This window comes from Taudactylus pleione, unplaced genomic scaffold (genome assembly GCF_031769625.1).
Source record: "Taudactylus pleione unplaced genomic scaffold, aTauple2 ptg000026l, whole genome shotgun sequence".
Classification (NCBI taxonomy): domain Eukaryota; kingdom Metazoa; phylum Chordata; class Amphibia; order Anura; family Myobatrachidae; genus Taudactylus; species Taudactylus pleione.
In genome coordinates, this window is record NW_028284428.1 from 23976896 (window position 1) to 23995195 (window position 18300).

The 18300-nt window shown below is 45.7% G+C and overlaps 1 protein-coding gene across 1 annotated transcript in view; it reads right to left on the reverse strand.

Moving 5' to 3' along the window:
* Positions 1-18300, reverse strand: part of LOC148539268 (arylsulfatase D-like) — a 70027-nt gene that overhangs the window by 2754 nt on the left and 48973 nt on the right. Inside the window, exon 8 of the mRNA XM_088451529.1 lies at positions 2574-2692. Coding sequence (XP_088307655.1) covers positions 2574-2692 — 119 coding nt within the window. The remainder of the gene's footprint in view (positions 1-2573; positions 2693-18300) is intronic.

The following is an 18300-nucleotide window of genomic DNA, read 5'->3' on the forward strand; positions in this document are numbered from 1 at the left end:
TTTAGTGGGTGTAGCTGGGAGGTAATGGGGCCTGGGCGTGTCACTGAAAGTAATCTGAAATTAATTAATGAAGTTCATTATAAGCACACTTCTTCTATAGACAGGGCCGGCTCTAGCGGTGTTCGACCAGTGCGGTCGCACAGGGGCGCCAACCGTAGAGGAGCGGCACACCTCCCCAGCATCCCGATTTCCGAAGTGGCCCGTGGGTGGTCAAATTGGGAGGTTGGGGACCCCCACTGCCGCAGCTGTGCGGTGGTGCCGGACCCCCGGAGTGTGAATGGATGCAACCATTCACTGACGGTAGAGTGATGGGGGAAGCCCAGCCAGTGATGGAGTGCTGGGCTTTACCCCTAGTCTGACGTTATTTGGAGACGTGCCATGCGGGCATGCCTACAAGAAAAACATTGTATAGGGGGCGTGGCCTATGGTAATTAGGCCACGCCCCCACATTCGGACACACGCAATGTTAGGGCGCCTTTTCGTTGCCTGGTACAGGGTGCTCCGAACCCTGGAGCCGGCCCTGTCTATAGACTACTGCTTATCAACCCCATCCTGCTCTCTCTCTCTGAACTGACATTTTCCAAATAGCTTACTCTTGCTTAGCTGCACATCCCCTGATTGGCAGTACTGATTTTCCCACTACTACTTCTGGTTTGCCTACTTCTACCAGGTGCTCAACCATCACAAATACTTTTATGCACTGCCACAGCATATCTGAGCAAATGCTGGTACTAAAACCTTTATACCATTTACTTCAATTACTTAGACTTCACTACTTTGATTTGTGGTTTACTTCGCTACTAATTATTATTCTATACTCTGAGGAGAACTTAAGTACCTAACTGGTGCATCATCTGCTCTCATGGTAACTTAAAATGGTGATCTCAGATCATTCTGTCATCCTTACTACAATCCATCTTTAGGAAAGGGGTTTTCTTTGGCAGAGACAGTAAATGAAAATATAACCTCACAGTATGTCCAAGGTTAAATCATTACATGGTATTATGATTCTTTACTTACTAATGAAAGGAGCTAACACATTAGAATGTCCTTCCAGTACCTATAAGCAATGGTAAATGTGCAATCCTTCGCTATAAAACTGGAGAAATCTCTCACAGTTCTAGATGTTGATACATTAAAAATAGAACTTCACAGTATTGCCAAAATATAGCATGGATAAAGGATGCAATACAATAAAACAGAAAATAAAAATAAATGCAATTATGTTACTCTGATGTCTGCAATGTGTAATGTGGGGGTGTGGTATACTAGGTTGACATTCATCATGTCGGCAGTGGCATCTCCAGCAGTGGCTTCTGGGTCCCGGCAGTCACATGAGGAGCAGTTCTGGTGGAGTCATCAGATGAGCCAGTGTTTCGGGAAACACAATCCCCCTTAACTGCCCTCCTCATGCCTAATCCTAACCTCTGCCCCCAATAGCCTAATCCTAACCTCACCCTAGTGCCTAACTCTTCTGTCCTGCAGCCTAACTCTAATGTCAACATTTTCATTGACGACATTGTGAACATTTTGACATTCTGATGTTGACATTTCAACAATGTCAACATCTTAACTGTCAACATTGTGGTGTCGACCTTATGATTGTCGACATAGTGTCAACCTTAAAATTGTCAACATTGTGAATGTTGACTTTATGACTACATCCTGTTACATGGAACCAGGCCACTTCCCCAGGCACTCACAGCCTTCTGCCTATCAAATTGTGGGGCTGATTCAGAGATTTAGGCAATGCCAATATTTTTGCAGACTGAGCGAATGTGCAGCGATTGGTTTGCGATTTCGCTCACACAGAGGATTCACTCGGAAAGTGAATGACAGGTAGTCAGCATTTGGAGTTAGGTATGGAGGGGATGGGGGTTACAGAAACACAGGCCTGTTTGACCCTTACACACAGTTTCAGGTCGTGCATATATTCACCATTGCGATCTCCATCACAGCATGAGCGCTCTCACAATCTCAGGAGAGATGCAGTGTTTGTGACAGGTCAGACATGACTCAGGAGCTGCGTGGCTGCCCAAAAAGCGTCAACGTGTCCGATGTTCACGCTGTTGAACGTCGAGTGGATATGAGAATGCAGCAGTGGGAGTCCCTATACTTGGGTAAGCTTAGGAAGACATTCGCATATTTTTGCCATTGCGAACTGTGAGAGATATCAGTTGCAATTGCATTAGCATATATCACAGAATTAGGCCCAGTATCTACAAACATGAAAAAAACTTGTATTCTCCCACCCAGTACGATGCAAGAACTCTTAGTTCCCCACAGTGACGGCCAGCACGTTCCTCAGCAACAGGCTGTTAATCTGGTTTATACCATGGTGCACAGGTTTGCCATAGGTTGCACCTTTGGGCACTGGGAGTTTGCGGCCACACGACGAACCCGGATACATTTTCAGTGTATTATTTTGTTGTGTGCCTGATATTCTGCAGATATGGGAGAATATACAGAACAGAACTAAACATTTTTAAATATGATTTTTGTTTACACCTTGTATCCAGTGACTGAGACTATATTTATATTTTACAACAATACTTGCACTTTTCTATACTTACTGGTTTGTTGCCATCGCACTGCGTGTAAGTACTCATCACAATAATGAAACATGAATTTGTGCTCAGAGTTAGGTACAAGTCCTTGCACCAGAGGTATTAGGTCCTTGCCATCAATTATTCTAAAACAATGGAAAACAATTAGTCAAACAGTAATAGAAACTACTCTTTAATCTTCTACCTGCTAATTTAGAGATGGACCTGGGGGAAAAAAAACAGTCAAACGCATTTCATGGTAAACCCAGCTCAAAACATTTTTCATCAAATGCAAAAAGTGGGTATACTGTACTGGAATCGGTTCGATTCCCGGCAGCCCGACACTGGAACAAATCCCGGCAGCAGCAGGCCGACAGCGCTGGGAATCCCGATCGTTCCTAGGTAAGTATTAACTAACCTAACCTACCCCCCTAACCCTAACCCTCCCTTAGGGGTGCCTAACCCTAAGCTCCCCCCCAAGTGCCTAACCCTAATCCGCCCTCTAAGTGCCTAAACCTAACCCCCCCTTCCCCGCTGCCTACACCTAAGTCCCCCGGGTGGGTGCCTAACCCTAACCTCCCCCCGGGGGTGCCTAACCCTCCCTAGCCCTAGCCTAACCCTAACCTCCCGAGGGGGCGCCTAACCCCAAGTCCTCCCCGGGAGCCCTAAACCCAACCCTGCCCCCCGCGGCTGTCTGCTCGCGGCGCCCGGCATCCCTTCGATTGGGATGCGTGTGCCGGTCTCCCGGCGTCGGGGAAATGAGCGGCATCTACATCTAGACGCCGGGCATTTCACCCTTGCCGGGATATGACAGTGGAGAAGCCGGCTGTCGGTATAAGGTCAGCTGACTTCCCGATTGCATCCCACTGTACTTGCTACCCACTATTGTTAGAGATGTTACATAACAGTGTCATAGTACATCCTAAAGTCGCATTAACCCTTTCATTCACAAAAATGTTTAACACGTGTATATGTTGATTAACAAAAACACACCCAATTAAAAACACAGCAGTATTTCTAAGGTCGGCTACATAGTACATACTAAGATGATTGTCAATCAGCATGAAGGTCGGGACGAATTCCCATCATCCCGGACCAAGCAAGATTGCCTGTACACACTGTGCAATCCTATGAACGGCAAATATATCCCGTTCCGTGAGGAGACATGGATAACATGCACTGTTTGGGGTCCTGAGGACAGAGTTTGAGAACCTGTGAGCTAGATGATATACAGTATGACTAGATCAGCAGAACCATACCAAATTTTGATAAGGGGCTTCTGGTATCTGTAAAAGATATGTTTCCAAAGAAGCATATACAGGGATATGTCTACAGTACATCACATTAGATTACATCAACAGGGGGTGTACTACACTTATCTGTACACCTTCTTACTATATTCAGCAGCTTATGATTCCTGCACCTGGTCTGCCTCAAGGCATAAGGAAACATTATATTGTCTCAAATCCAAATACTGATGCATTTTGTTTTGGTATGCTTTTGCAGTATAGAAATGTCTGTATATGTTCAACAATAGAGTAAGTGTAACTATAAATGAAAATAAAAAAATACATAATTATTTTTAAAAAACAGTCATCATTTGAAATGCAGAAACATATCAATGGCTGTATTTTACTACTCTGAACAATATACATGAAATAACTGAAATGTTTATAGGTAATATAAGGGGCCTGATTAAGAGTTGCAGCAAGTCCATTTCAGAGGGATCTCCCTGATTGCACCTTACCCCCATTATGAATATGTTATATATAAAAATAAACAGAGATATTTGCATTCAAATAGGATCGTTAGTATAATTTCCCTGCATTGGTTATGATAAGGCACAAGGGCCCTGATTCAGAGCCGTTCGTTAGAGGCAGTACGCTCGTTGCGTTCCGATGTTGAGTAACCGCGCATGCGTCGGTGTTACACTGCGCATGTGCGTACGGCAGATTGCGAGTTTTTTTGGTCTCGTTCGTCAGATAGCGTACAGGAAGTGACATGTCAAATCTGATTGACAGAACAGGCAGTTTTTGGGCGTTGACGGGGGTGGAGATGGAAAAACGCAGGCGTGGCGAGGCGTTTTTTGGGCGTACATACATTAACAAATGCGAATGTCAAATGTGTTCGTACCAACTCATACGTCACTGGATGATCCTCTTTCCCTTCAAAATGCTCGCACAGCTTAGGGGCTGGATAACTCGACCACAGTGGCGATGGCCTTCTCCTCCGTCCCGGCACTCCACGATGTTGCATCGATTAATCACGGCTTGTCAGAAACTCAATTAGTGTTGGATTGAAAACCGGCTTGGTATGTGTTTGGAAAGCAGTTTTTTTGGATAGCACAAAACCGAACGCAGGTGGAAATCATAGCTGCTAATGTCTGGATTACACAATCAATTAGCGTACATTTGTGGGGGTGTATTTTGGCCGCAATGTGTTCGTTTTTGGACTATTGTAACAATAATGTCATCATGTTTTGGTTTGGTCCCTCATTTTGTGTTTGCAAGGTGATTTTTCCTCCTTAGGTACTGTTTTAAACGTTCCTTAACGAGCACTTTTTTTTCAATGTGTCATTTTTTATTTTGAACGTTGTTGGCTTGTGGGCCCGGATTAAATGTAACCCATTTTTTCAATAATGTCAGAATACAAAGTCGTACATTTGTGGTAAATTTATTGGTATCCACCCCAAAAAAAATACACATATTGAACTCCAACATTTTTGGCAGTGTTCCACAATATTTATTAATTGTGCAAACAATAATTTTTGGGTAACCGTAAATGCAAAAATTAAAAACAATTCACAAGAAAGGAGAGGGAAGTTTTGGCCAGAAAGGAATATGAGGCAAGCACAGAAGGAGTGTGGGAAAAGTAGCCAATGGTGTCACCGTTTTTTCGCCCGTTTGGCTGGGGGAGGGAGGGCGCCAGACCGGGTACGGGATGTCATCGGGCTGGCCTGTCCAGTGGCAGATGTTGTGGCCTCTGGACTAGGCACAGGGCTAGGCACATTTGGAGGATTGGCTGATGATGTGCCAGAGGTGGAGGATCCTGATGTTCCGGCAGGAAGGGAGGTCGGCTCCACCATGTGCTGGCGAACGAGCTGCTCCAGGGCAGTGGCAATGCGGATGTTGGCCCTGGTATTTTCCGCCAGGGCCTGACCAATGGTCACGTTGGCCGCAGCATTTTGCTCCAGGGCCTCAGCCACCCGTACCAGACTGGCGTCCATCCCCTGCAGAATCTCCGTATGGAAATCCGATTTAAAATTGAGTTCTGTGAGGAGGGACACTGCCTGCGAGGGGGATTGCCCTGGACTGGCTTCTGCAGGGTCCTCAGCGGGATGTACTGGTTCCTCCCCTGCAGAGCCAGCAGAAATTCTGCGGCCAAGGCTCCCCTCTGGAGCAGACTCATCCGCCTGTGTCTCTGTTGGAAAAATGAGAAAAGACTCACATTAGAATCTACATATTGCCACAATAACATTTCAGAGTTGGTGACATCACAACATTTACCTGGGACAACATGAGGAGCCGCAAAGTCTGGCATGTCCGTATCCATGTTGGACACGCCAAACACCTCCACAGGCTGCACACACCCCTGTGCCAGCTCTTCTAAATCAGTCAACTCCAATGACACAGGGGTGGGACCCCCACCTGTCCCCCTTGCATGCCTAGCCCTGTCCGCCAGTTTTTGCTTCAGGCGATATTTGAAGTCGGCCCATCTGTGGGATGAAATTGGAACCATTATTTTTTGGGGGATTTGGTTTTTGGTTTTAGGGTGGTCAAGTGTTTACTTACCGCCATTTGACATCCCGGGCTAGACGGACATAATCACCCACCCTATTGACATCCACGGCTACCTCTTCCCACATTCTCCACTTCTGGCTTGCACTCATATTCCTGTCTGCCTGTGGCAGGATGTCCACACACTTCTGAATCAAAACCTTTCTTGTGAATTGTGGCTGCCTTTTCTTTTTGGCAGCTTTGCCCAGAATACTGGGCCCAGCAGCCTCTTCCAAGTCATCCTCCTCACCTATTTGTGTAAATTTGCAGAATTCTCAACTTCACAACTTGCACAATATTATGTTTCTAATTAATCATTGAGTCAAAATGCATGAATTACTTACCGCCTGACTGTTGTCCATTGTTTCCCTGGTCTGCAGCCATGTGTGATGTTCAAACTAGAAATACACCAGAATTGTGTTTTTGCCTCGTGACGTATTTATACGTGCGTCCTTATTTTGCGACCGCATCATTGATTGTGCTTTCCTCTGATCCTTCCTAAATTTGTGCGGGAAACGAAACACTATTTATGGCTTGGGGCGTCTCGACTCGAGGTGGCGTTTATTGAATGTTGGAGGTTACGTTGGTTGGAGTTGATTGTTGGCTGGTGTCGGAGATTGAGTTTTTTGTGGATTTATTTTTGTTTTTTGTTTTTATTTGTTTTCCGTTCGTTTTTTTTCCATTTTGAATTTTTTGGTCGTTTCCAGTTTTGGTAAGTTTGGGGAAGTCTAACTTTGGGTCAATTTGTCTCTCATTCTGGTGTCGATTTTTCAAATAAGTTTTTCCCGTCATTTCATCTCTCTTAGGTTTTATTTTGGCTCTGCCCCAAAGACATTTTGGTCCGGTTTCTTATATATTATCTCTTGGTAAGTTCATTTGTTAAACTGTTTAGGAAATGTTCTTGTTTGTCTGTACGCAACTTTGGTTGGCCTTCCACATGTAACGTTGTTTTTAGCAAATTCGAACTCTGTGTTTTTTTTTACATTATTTATGCGGCGTTATTGTGCCATGTATTTGCGAACTAATTAGCGCATTTTTACTACTTCCTATTGTGCCTTGTATTTGCGAACTAATTAGCGCATTTTTACTACTTCCTATTGTGCCTTGTATTTGCGAACTAATTAGCGCATTTTTACTACTTCCTATTGTGCCTTGTATTTGCGAACTAATTAGCGCATTTTTACTACTTCCTATTGTGCCTTGTATTTGCGAACTAATTACCGCATATTTACTACTTCCTATTGTGCCTTGTATTTGCGAAATAATTAGCGCTTTGTGAAATGTGTATTCATCCCTTAAAAATGTTTTTTTTTTTCGGGAGCATTGGTTGCTTACATTTGGCCTCAATTTGACGTAGTGTGCGCAACGTCATTTTGCTCTTTGCCCAATTGTGTGTGTGTCCCCTTTTATGTTTTGTCTTGCTTAAATTTGTGATAATGACATGGCCAGCATAAAATGATGTATATTTTTGATGTGATTATTTGCAGTTACAACATATCATGACAATACCCTGGCATGTAAGCATCAATGGATGGTATTTTCAAGCAAAGTTACATGTATTTTTAATGGGTGGGGTAAAAAGGCTGACATTCCAATGTTGTCATTTCAGGTTGATATGGGTCGGATTGTTCTGGCCCTGCTCCCGGAAGCCGACCAACCTCAATCTCGTCCCAGGCGTAGGCATCGTAGGCGTGCAAGGCCCCAGATATTTCGAACACGTGTCACCCTTTTTGGAATGCCAGATGATGAGGTTTTAAGACGATACCGTCTTCCTCCAAAAATCATCATAGACACTCTCTCATTAATAGAGAGTGATCTTGAGCGGCAAATTGACAGTCCTACAGCAATTCCACCACTTACGCAATTTATGGCGGTGTTACATTTCTGTGCCTCAGGATCGTTTCAAACAACAGTGGGAATAGTGCGGGCATCTCACAATCCTCCTTTTCCCGGATCCTGAGGGCAGTGATGGAGGCACTTTTCAAGCACCTCCATCATTTTATTCAAATGCCTTTGGTAAAAATTGGCCTTGGCCACACTAAGGGCACCCATATCCAAATAGCTGGCTTCCCACACATCATAGGGGTTGTGGATGGTACTCACATACCACTTCAGCCTCCAGCACGGCTGGAGGCAATATTTAGAAACCGGAAACACTATCACTCCCTCAATGTAATGGTGGTATGTGATGCCTCCCTCCAGATCCTGTCCCTGAATGCAAAATTACCAGGAAGTGCACATGACTCCTTCGTCATCCGGCAATCAGGGATATGGCACAAATTAACCAACCTACAAGCTGGTGATGCGTGGCTTCTGGGTAAGTGGAGACCTTTAGTACATAACAATGTTAAGCTTCATACAGAGTGAGCCTGATGTTGACTATTCATTTTCACAGGAGACAGTGGCTACCCTTGCACGCCCTGGCTGCTCACTCCTTATTTGGCTCCCACACCAGGGCCACAAAGTGAGTATAATTCCGCACTTACAGCCACCAGGCAAGTGGTGGAGCGCTGTATCGGCCTTTTAAAAGGCCGATTCAGATGCCTCCACCGCTCTGGTGGCGAACTCATGTATTTGCCGGATATGGTTTCGAAAATTGTGGTCCTGTGTGGGATATTTCACAACATCGCCATAAGGAGTGGGGTCCCAATGTAGCCAGAGGATGCCTTACCTGAGGATGGCCCCCCCGAGGTTGGTCGGAGGCCAGTATGTGGGGGGGCCATACGCGATGATGTGGTGGCCAGATTTTTTAGGTAATTATTTGTAAAAAACATATATAAATATGATACCTAATGTGTTTGGGTTGGTTTGAGAACATCTAATTTTTGGCTAATTTTTTTCTCCATCTTCTTTTTTTTTACATAATCTTTGGCACTCCAACGATGACTACTTCCTGCTACCCTTACAAAACCTGTATGTGGACATTTTGGGGATATATTCTGGAACCCTTATTGCAATGCCATATATGTGGAATCATGTTGGCATGGTCTTCGTCAACCAGTTCTTGATTTTTTTTTGTGATGTGGTTTTTTTGGTATGTGTTGTATTTGAGATTATCACTGTGTGTTTTGTTTGTGAGTGACCACTTTGATTTTTCAGTTATGTTGATAATAAATGTTTTGAGAGTGAAATGTTGTCCCTTTTTTGGAACGTTACCACCAAGTGTAACCAGGTTCACACACGTTACATTTGACTAAGGGGTAGTCCAGTACTGACGCCATTTGAGCCAAAATGTTTTCTTTATTCAGGGTCCAAACCAACACCAAAAGGAATCCTGTACAATCCTTTTGCTTCGTAATATTGCCCTAAGCTGCTTGCACACCAACTAGGAACCTGTAAAATGTAGAAATATCTAATTGTGACTACACCAAAAAAGGGAAATCAGATTGGTACTGTTAGGTGTTTCTTGTGGCTGTTTGACATAAAAATACAACACACACTCTTATTGTCAAAAATTTGAAATCCTTGCAGGAACACTCTACTTATGTCAGGGTAAACAATATGTGGTTTTGAAAAAACGAATGAGCCAGAACGTAACTTCAAACAAAACAATTTATTTACAGAGTGGGCCAAAAATAAAAAACTACTCCCTAAGGAGGACCGACATACGGTCAAGGACCACCAGCACCCCGATGATATTGGTGTGCATCTGGGCCACACAGGTGGATAAATTGGCCCGAAGCCTCTGTTCCTCTGTGGGTGAGAAAAGTGTGGGGATTAACAACAATAGTGAAACCACATTAAAAAAAAAAAAAAAAAACTCCACAAAAAAACATTTTAAAAAAACTGCATTAAAACTCATCAAACTAAAATGGTGTAGGGCAAAAATACAAGGCCTATGTCCAAATTCCGACAGGTGTGCTATGTGTATGTTGAAAACAGCAGTAACAGGTTACGGCAATCACCCAAAACCACAAAATTTTGGAAAATAAACACAAAAGAAAAACAAAAAACATGATTACATACAAACAGTTTGTGACGATAAAAAACCGCAAAAAAAAAACATACCGGAAGACCCAACGCCAGCTACAGAAGGCCCTCCATCGTCCGCCTCGGAGGTGGGTCCATTCCCCAAAAGATCGGGGCGGGGTAATGACCGACTCCGGGGAGGGGGTCATTCTAAGAGGGGTGGTTGGAGGAGAGGGGGAATTGGGACGGAGGGGAAGGAGGCCAGAAAAATCTGGCTGAGGGTGTAGGAAGGCTGGGGAGGAGTGAGGAATAGGGGAAGGAGTGGAGTTGGAGTGTTGGCTGGGGGTTGGGGAGAGTGGCCGTGATCGTCGTCTGGCGGGACGCTGACGGCGTAGTCTTCGCTGGGCCCCTAAAAGATGGGAAACAAATTGTGGTTAGTTCCCACACAAATCCACGCCCAAAAACAATTTCAAATGCACCCCCAAAAACAAACAAAAAAAATGATATGAGGAGAATGAATAAATATGAAATACAGGGAAAACAGGGCCATGCAGATATGAGGAGAATGAATAAATATGAAATACAGGGAAAACAGGGCCATGCAGATATGAGGAGAATGAATAAATATGAAATACAGGGAAAACAGGGCCATGCAGATATGAGGAGAATGAATAAATATGAAATACAGGGAAAACAGGGCCATGCAGATATGAGGAGAATGAATAAATATGAAATACAGGGAAAACAGGGCCATGCAGATATGAGGAGAATGAATAAATATGAAATACAGGGAAAACAGGGCCATGCAGATATGAGGAGAATGAATAAATATGAAATACAGGGAAAACAGGGCCATGCAGATATGAGGAGAATGAATAAATATGAAATACAGGGAAAACAGGGCCATGCAGATATGAGGAGAATGAATAAATATGAAATACAGGGAAAACAGGGCCATGCAGTTAGGGCCACAAAGACAAACATGAAAACCACAATCCATTAAACTTACTTTCAATGATCTGCATGCGAAAGCATGCCAGCAAGCGGGGCGTCCGCCGTTGCAGGTCCGACCACCTGCGCTCCAGCTGCCCGATATGGCGGCGTGAGCCGAAGGAGCACAGGCGCGCCCGAACCTCCGCATATGCGGATCGCTTCTCGTGGTTGGTGATGGGTGGAGGCTGGCTGGTGATCCGCCTATCCATCACCTCCGTAAGCACCAGCAGCTCGCGCCTGGTGAATGCGGAGGCTCTCATGATGGCAATGGAGTTTTTCCTAAAAATCATTTTTGATAATGTGCTCCCCAAATTTTATGATTGGCTAATGTATTTAGGAAATTAACAGGAGCAATTCTATTGGTTAGTGTATGAGTTATGTGTTCGACAGGGCCGGAAATCTGTGGAGACTTATGATAGGCTTGATGCAGTGACATGCGTAAGCAAATTTACATAAAGAAATGAACTCCAGGAAATATGCGGGTATAAAAACAAATAGAACAATTATTTAATAGGGGCTAACCTGTATTTTGTCAATTAAAAGCGAATGTTTAAGCCGTACGTATTCTGCGGGTAAACACAAACACGGACATAAATAAAGTTTATTGCATTGTGTAAAAAAAACAAAAAAACAATTAAGCTAATTGATATATTGATTGGCATGTTACGATTGAGGGAGGTAGGCAGAATAAACGAGCAGTTAATCGAAATGTGACAGTCCAACTTCCGGGTAGCACTAGTGCGTGCGTTCCCTTCAAACCACTTCGGGGATGTACGCTCGCTATTTGGCACGCTCGTTAGTTAGAGGAGGGGTCGCCTGAGTTTGGGGAGGATGTTTTGATGCGAACGAAAATACGAGCGTGTGCCTGAATTTAAATATTTTTTTACGTTCGCCCAATGTACGAACGGCCACTTGCGTCCGGGTCTGAATGAGGGCCAATGATCCCTATGGCTACATGCATTTTCTTTTAATATACCAGTGTGTTTTCATCAACAAATAGATCTTACCAATTGCTTTGGGGCTCATTTACATGTGGATGTAAGTAAAGTTTATGACACGCCTCTCAGATGTAGCAGTACACACCCACTTTACCGTCGTGCTCATAGGTGTTACTTTCACAATCTCCCCGAAATCCTTTTTAAAAGTAGGCAAGTATGATGCAGGGACAGGAACATGGGCTCCAAAAGGAGCCAGACCTGCAATGTCTCCGGAGAGCGGCTGGCCAGTCCCGTGGACTGCACATGCACATCCGCCAAAGCCGGGGAGGGATCCGGCGGATCCCTTCACTGGCCAATAGTGCGTGGTGTAGCGCATAGGCTACAGCGGCTAACGCCGCCTTCAGATGGCGTTAGCTGCGGGGCCAATATCTGGAATGCATCACATTCCGGATATTGGTAAATTGGCAGCATTGCTTCCCCCATAGAAAACTACGGGGGAGGCGGCTGCCAGAGGCAATGGTAGGATACATTCGGGGGACACTTAGAATTTGAGGTAAACCCCTGAAAACGGGTGTTTTTGGGGATTATACCTCAAATACACTTTGATAAATGGGCCCCACAGTGAGGCAATATTCTCTCTTTTACAGAGTAGGATATTTTTATTTGACTGCATCATAAAAGAACAATCTGCTTTATAATTTAAAATTCACTACATGATAATTCACACTGGGTCCTATTCATCAACACTAAAATAACGGTGTCACACATCGCTCCAGAGACCCCAGAATTAGACCCCATCACTTACCTTTGCGGGCGCTGACCAGCGGTGTCTTCCGGCTCCCGCGCTGTGCGCTGCTTCCTCCTCTCTCAGGACGGTTGTCCTCTAATGGTTGTCCTGCTGTTGTCCTCTGACGGGTCCCGCTGCTGTTCTACCTCCACGCCGGCTCCTGCTGCCTGCTTGGTCCCCGCTGCTCACATCCAGGAAGCGCTGTCCTCCGGTCCATGGGCGCGGCCATCTTGGATTCGCCCATGTGACTCCACTACCACCAATGAGGAGCCTTCTCCTTCTCTCTCAGCTTACAAGCTCCCAGCGTCTAACCAGCCGCTCCAAGTAGCGTCCACGCTACCACCTTCTCTACACGGCTATCCAGCCGCCCCAAGTAGCGTCCATGCTACCACCTTCTCTACACGGCTATCCAGCCGCTCCAAGTAGCTCCCACGCTACCAGCTCCTCTACACGGCTAACCAGCCACTCCAAGTAGCGTCCACGCTACCACCTTCTCTACACGGCTATCCAGCCGCTCCAAGTAGATTCCATGCTACCAACTTCTCCACATGGCTATCCAGCCGCTCCAAGTAGCTTCCACGCTACCAGCTTCTCCACACGGCTATCCAGCCACTCCAAGCAGCTTCCACGCTACCAGCGCCTCTACACGGCTATCCAGGCACTCCAAGTAGCTCCCACGCTACCAGCTCCTCTACACGGCTATCCAGCCACTCCAAGTAGCGTCCACGCTACCACCTTCTCTACACGGCTATCCAGCCGCTCCAAGTAGCTCCCACGCTACCACCTTCTCTACACGGCTATCCAGCCGCTCCAAGTAGCTCCCACGCTACCAGCTCCTCTACATGGCTATCCAGCTGCTCCAAGTAGCTCCCACGCTACCAGCTCCTCTACACAGCTATCCAGCTACTCCAAGCAGCTTCCACGCTACCAGCTTCTCTACACGGCTATCCAGCCGCTCCAAGTAGCTCCCACGCTACCAGCTTCTCTACACGGCTATCCAGCTGCTCCAAGTAGCTCCCACGCTACCAGCTCCTCTACACGGCTAACCAGCCGCTCCAAGTAGCGTCCATGCTACCACCTTCTCCCTACAGCTATCCAGCCGCTCCAAGCAACTAACACGCTATCAACGTCCCAATATGGCTCCTTAGCCGCACCAAGCACCTTCCGCATTACCCAAATCCTCTAACAGTCTTCTGCACCCTCTCATTCGGAGAAACGTTATCAAGCCAAGTCTGAGCTGTGTAATACAGGTCCAAGGCCCAGCCCGGGAACACAGCCTCAAAATCCCATGATTGTGACAAACGGTTTTAAGGACATTTTCCTTAATTATGTTTTTCTAGTATTCATTAAGACACTTAACACAGGAGATATCACTGATATATAATTCCACCTGTGTTAATTTCCACACTCCCTATACATTAGTATGGGCAAGTAGAAATTAGGCTATTCATCAAATTCCGAAAATTATGTATTTTGAGAATTTGATGGTGTTACTATACACCACTACCATGTGGCGTAAAGCGGGTTACACTTACCTGCTTTCAGCGCGAGCAGGTCCTCCTCGGCTCCCTCCATCACTCCCTGGTTTCTCCTCTGGCTCCTGCTCTGACACTGTATTCTCCTGACAGAAAAGTGAGATAGATAGATAGATTATATATATATATATATATATATATATATAAATATGTGTGTGTGTGTGTATATGTGTGTGTGTGTGTGTGTGTGTGTGTGTGTGTGTGTGTGTGTATATATATATATATATATATATACATATACACATATACATACACACACATATACACACACACATTTATATATATATATATATATATATATACACACACACACACATATATATACGTGTATATATATATATGTGTGTGTGTGTGTATATATATATATATATAAATATGTGTGTGTGTGTGTATATATATATATATATATATATATATATACACACACACATACACACACATACATATATATGTACACACACACACATTATATATATATATATATATATATATATATATACACACATATATATACACACACATATACCCACAAATACATACATGGCAGGGTCACACATACATACAGGCGGGGTCACACATACATACACACCTATACACATACTGGCAGGGTCACACATACAGGCAGACAGGGTCACACGTACATTCACACATACATACACATACAGGCAGAATCACACATACATACATACATACATACATAGACATACAGTCAGGGTCACACATAATAACATACACACACACACACATACAGGCAGGGTTACATACATACATACATACACACACACACACACACAACCATACAGGCAGGAAGGGTCTCACATACAGTACCTTAATGTGGACTCTGCAGCTTCTTCAACGTCGACATGCTGCTGTAGCCGCACCATCTGCTGGGGTCAGATGAACATGTGCTGAGCTCCACCAATCAGGGCTCAGCACAAGCTTCTCTGACCACAGAGTATCTCACTAGAGCAGCAGGAAGGCAGGACAGGACACTGCTGCACTGTATTACACCACCTGGCAGGCTGGACACGGACCCGGCAGGCTGTCAGCTACTTGACAGCTGCTTCCGGAGTCCGACTTCAGGGCACCCTCTGGCAACTAAGGTGCCTGGAACTAGTGCTCTGGTGGAACCACCCTCCCTACACCCCTGCCTCCATGTGTTTCTCATTGCAGCCCCCTTTTCCATGTGTCTCCCTTTACAGCCCCCTCCACGTGTCTCTCATTGCAGCCCTCCACTCCATGTGTCTCCCTGTGCAGCTCCCTCCATGTGTCTCCCTTTGTAGCACCCTCCATGTGTTTCCCTTTGTAGCACCCTAAACAGGTCTCCCTGTGCAGCCCCCTCCATGTGTCTCCAGTCTCCATTTGCAGCCACCTCCTCAATACTTCTCATTGCAGCCACCCCCCCTACAGTTCCCTATGCGGGCCCCACCCTATAGTATACCTATATCAGTACCACTCATAGCCATCTGCCCCCCCCTATACTTTACAAAGCAGTCCCCTTTACATAAGTTTACTAAAGATCTCCTTCCAGTGCCGTGGCCGTTCCCTCAGCTTCTCCAGTCAACACAGGCAGCCCAGCCCACTGCCTGATGACAGCCTCCCATGTGATCACATCAAAACCGCCACCCCGTCCCGCCTACAGCACCAGTCAGCAAACCCTCTCCGGCAATGCACTGAAAAAAAAACCTGACAGCAGCCTCCCTCCAGCCGCGCACCCCGGTGGCAGCACCAGTTTGGGAACAACTGCTCTAGCCTGTAAGTTTCTCCAGTGTTCTCTCCAGTACTTAAAGTGGTCCTAAAGACATGGTGGCATTCACCCCCCCATCCTCTGTGTTATATTAATAAAGAGGCGCGCTACAAAAAGGGGCATGGTCTTGAAAGAAAGGGGCATGGTCACACAGTAGTATCCCCAATTCAAATTATGCCACACAGTAGCACAATCTTATCCACATTACACCACACATAGTGCCCTAATTCACATTACAAAACATAGTAGTGTCCCTTATTCATGTTATGACACACAGTAGTGCCCCTTTTACACAATGCCCACATTAGTGCCCATTATACACAATGCTCACTGTAGTAGGGCCCCAATACACAATGCCCACAGCAGTAGTGCCTTTCATGCAATGGCCACTGTAGTGGTGCCCCTTGTGCAATGCCTCCAGTAGTGGTGCCCATTTTGCAATGCCCACAGTGGTAGTTCCCTTTTTGCAGTGTCCACAGTAATGATGCCCATTATGCAGTGCCCCCCAGGAGTGGTTCCCCAGTGGTAATGCCACCATTAGTAGTGCCCCCAGTGGTAATGACCCCAGTACTAGTGCCCCATGTAATAGTGCCCCCTGTAGTAATGCCCCCAGTAATAGTGCCCTCTGTAGTAATTCCCCCAGTAATAGTGTCCCCAGTAATAGTGCCCCCAGTAATAGTGCTCCTTACACAACAAAATACTTACCATAAGCCCCGCGTCAGCTGCCGTCCGACTGGCCGCTCCTTGGAACCATGGGAGAGACGTCATGATGTCTCTCCCTTAGTGCACACTGCGGGAGACAGAAATCGGAGCACGGGAGTGAACTCCAGATACCGGCTGCCACTATAGGGGAGGAGCCGGGCGCCTGCTGGTAACAAAATCTCAGCAGGCACCTGGCAACTCCCTGCGGCGCAGTACTGACAGGCTGTGTTAGGTGGGCTGGAGGAGTCTCCAAATAAAACTGACGGAATGCACTTCCACCCCGTTCCAGCCCACTGGTTCTCTCTATCCTTTGTCTCACTTCTATACCCCATTCATCAACTGCGTTTGTACCTGTTCAGTTTTTTTTATATGTAAATTGTATTTTGCATGTTTTGAAATGGCGACTGTACAGCGCGGTGGAGTTTTGTGGCACAAATAAATGATGATGATGGTCTCTCATTGTGCACTGCTCAACACAAACATGCTGTACCTCCACGGACTGTGGGCCTAATTCAGCAAGGAACGCAAAGGAGAGAACGCACACACACCCGTCAGCTGCGAGAATATGCTAATTAATGCATTCGCACGGAGACCGCAGCACAAGATAGACGCCCAACCCCATATTAAGCCGCCCATCTCCCTTTACTCAATGCCTGACCAGTATGCAAGATAGCATAAACATCGGTAACATCGAGAACCATCTGATCTATTAGCATATTAGTGGTTGATCTGACCTGCCGCAGGATTTTGGCCGCTTCCTGTGTAGAGCTGCGTATGCTGTCACACTGCCTTGATTATGCATGCCCCGGCATTCGCCTGAATCCCCCGTCACCACCCAACAATGGCACTTTCTGTCAATCAATACCGGAGGGGTCTGCGTGCACACTGTGTGTAGTCTGCGTACCCTAACCCGATCGCACTGGCTAGTCCGTGCACACGCAGTGTGATGCATATGCATGCGCAGTGTGAAAACATTGACCAAGTGCGTGCGTTCTCTTTTGCGTTTCTTGCTGAATCAGGCCCCGTATACGTACAACGTTCTTACTGTCTGACACTTATGAATGTTTCACAAAACCATGTAAACATAGGCCCATTGGCAAGTATTCTGAGCTGGCTGTGATGACAGAATAACGCTTCTCTTGCTGGGATACAAGTCTATGTATGCATCCATTTTCTCTCATATTGCTTCCATAGTCATTGTTCCTGAGATGTTGGTATGTGCATTAGTGTCTGCATAAGTATCAGCATTGCTAGAAGTGTATAGTTCCCTATATATAAAGCCAAAATATTGCGCAGGACTATACACCATTTCAAGTGCACACAGCTCCATTCTCAATGGCTTTCCATCCTTTTATGTTGCACAATGT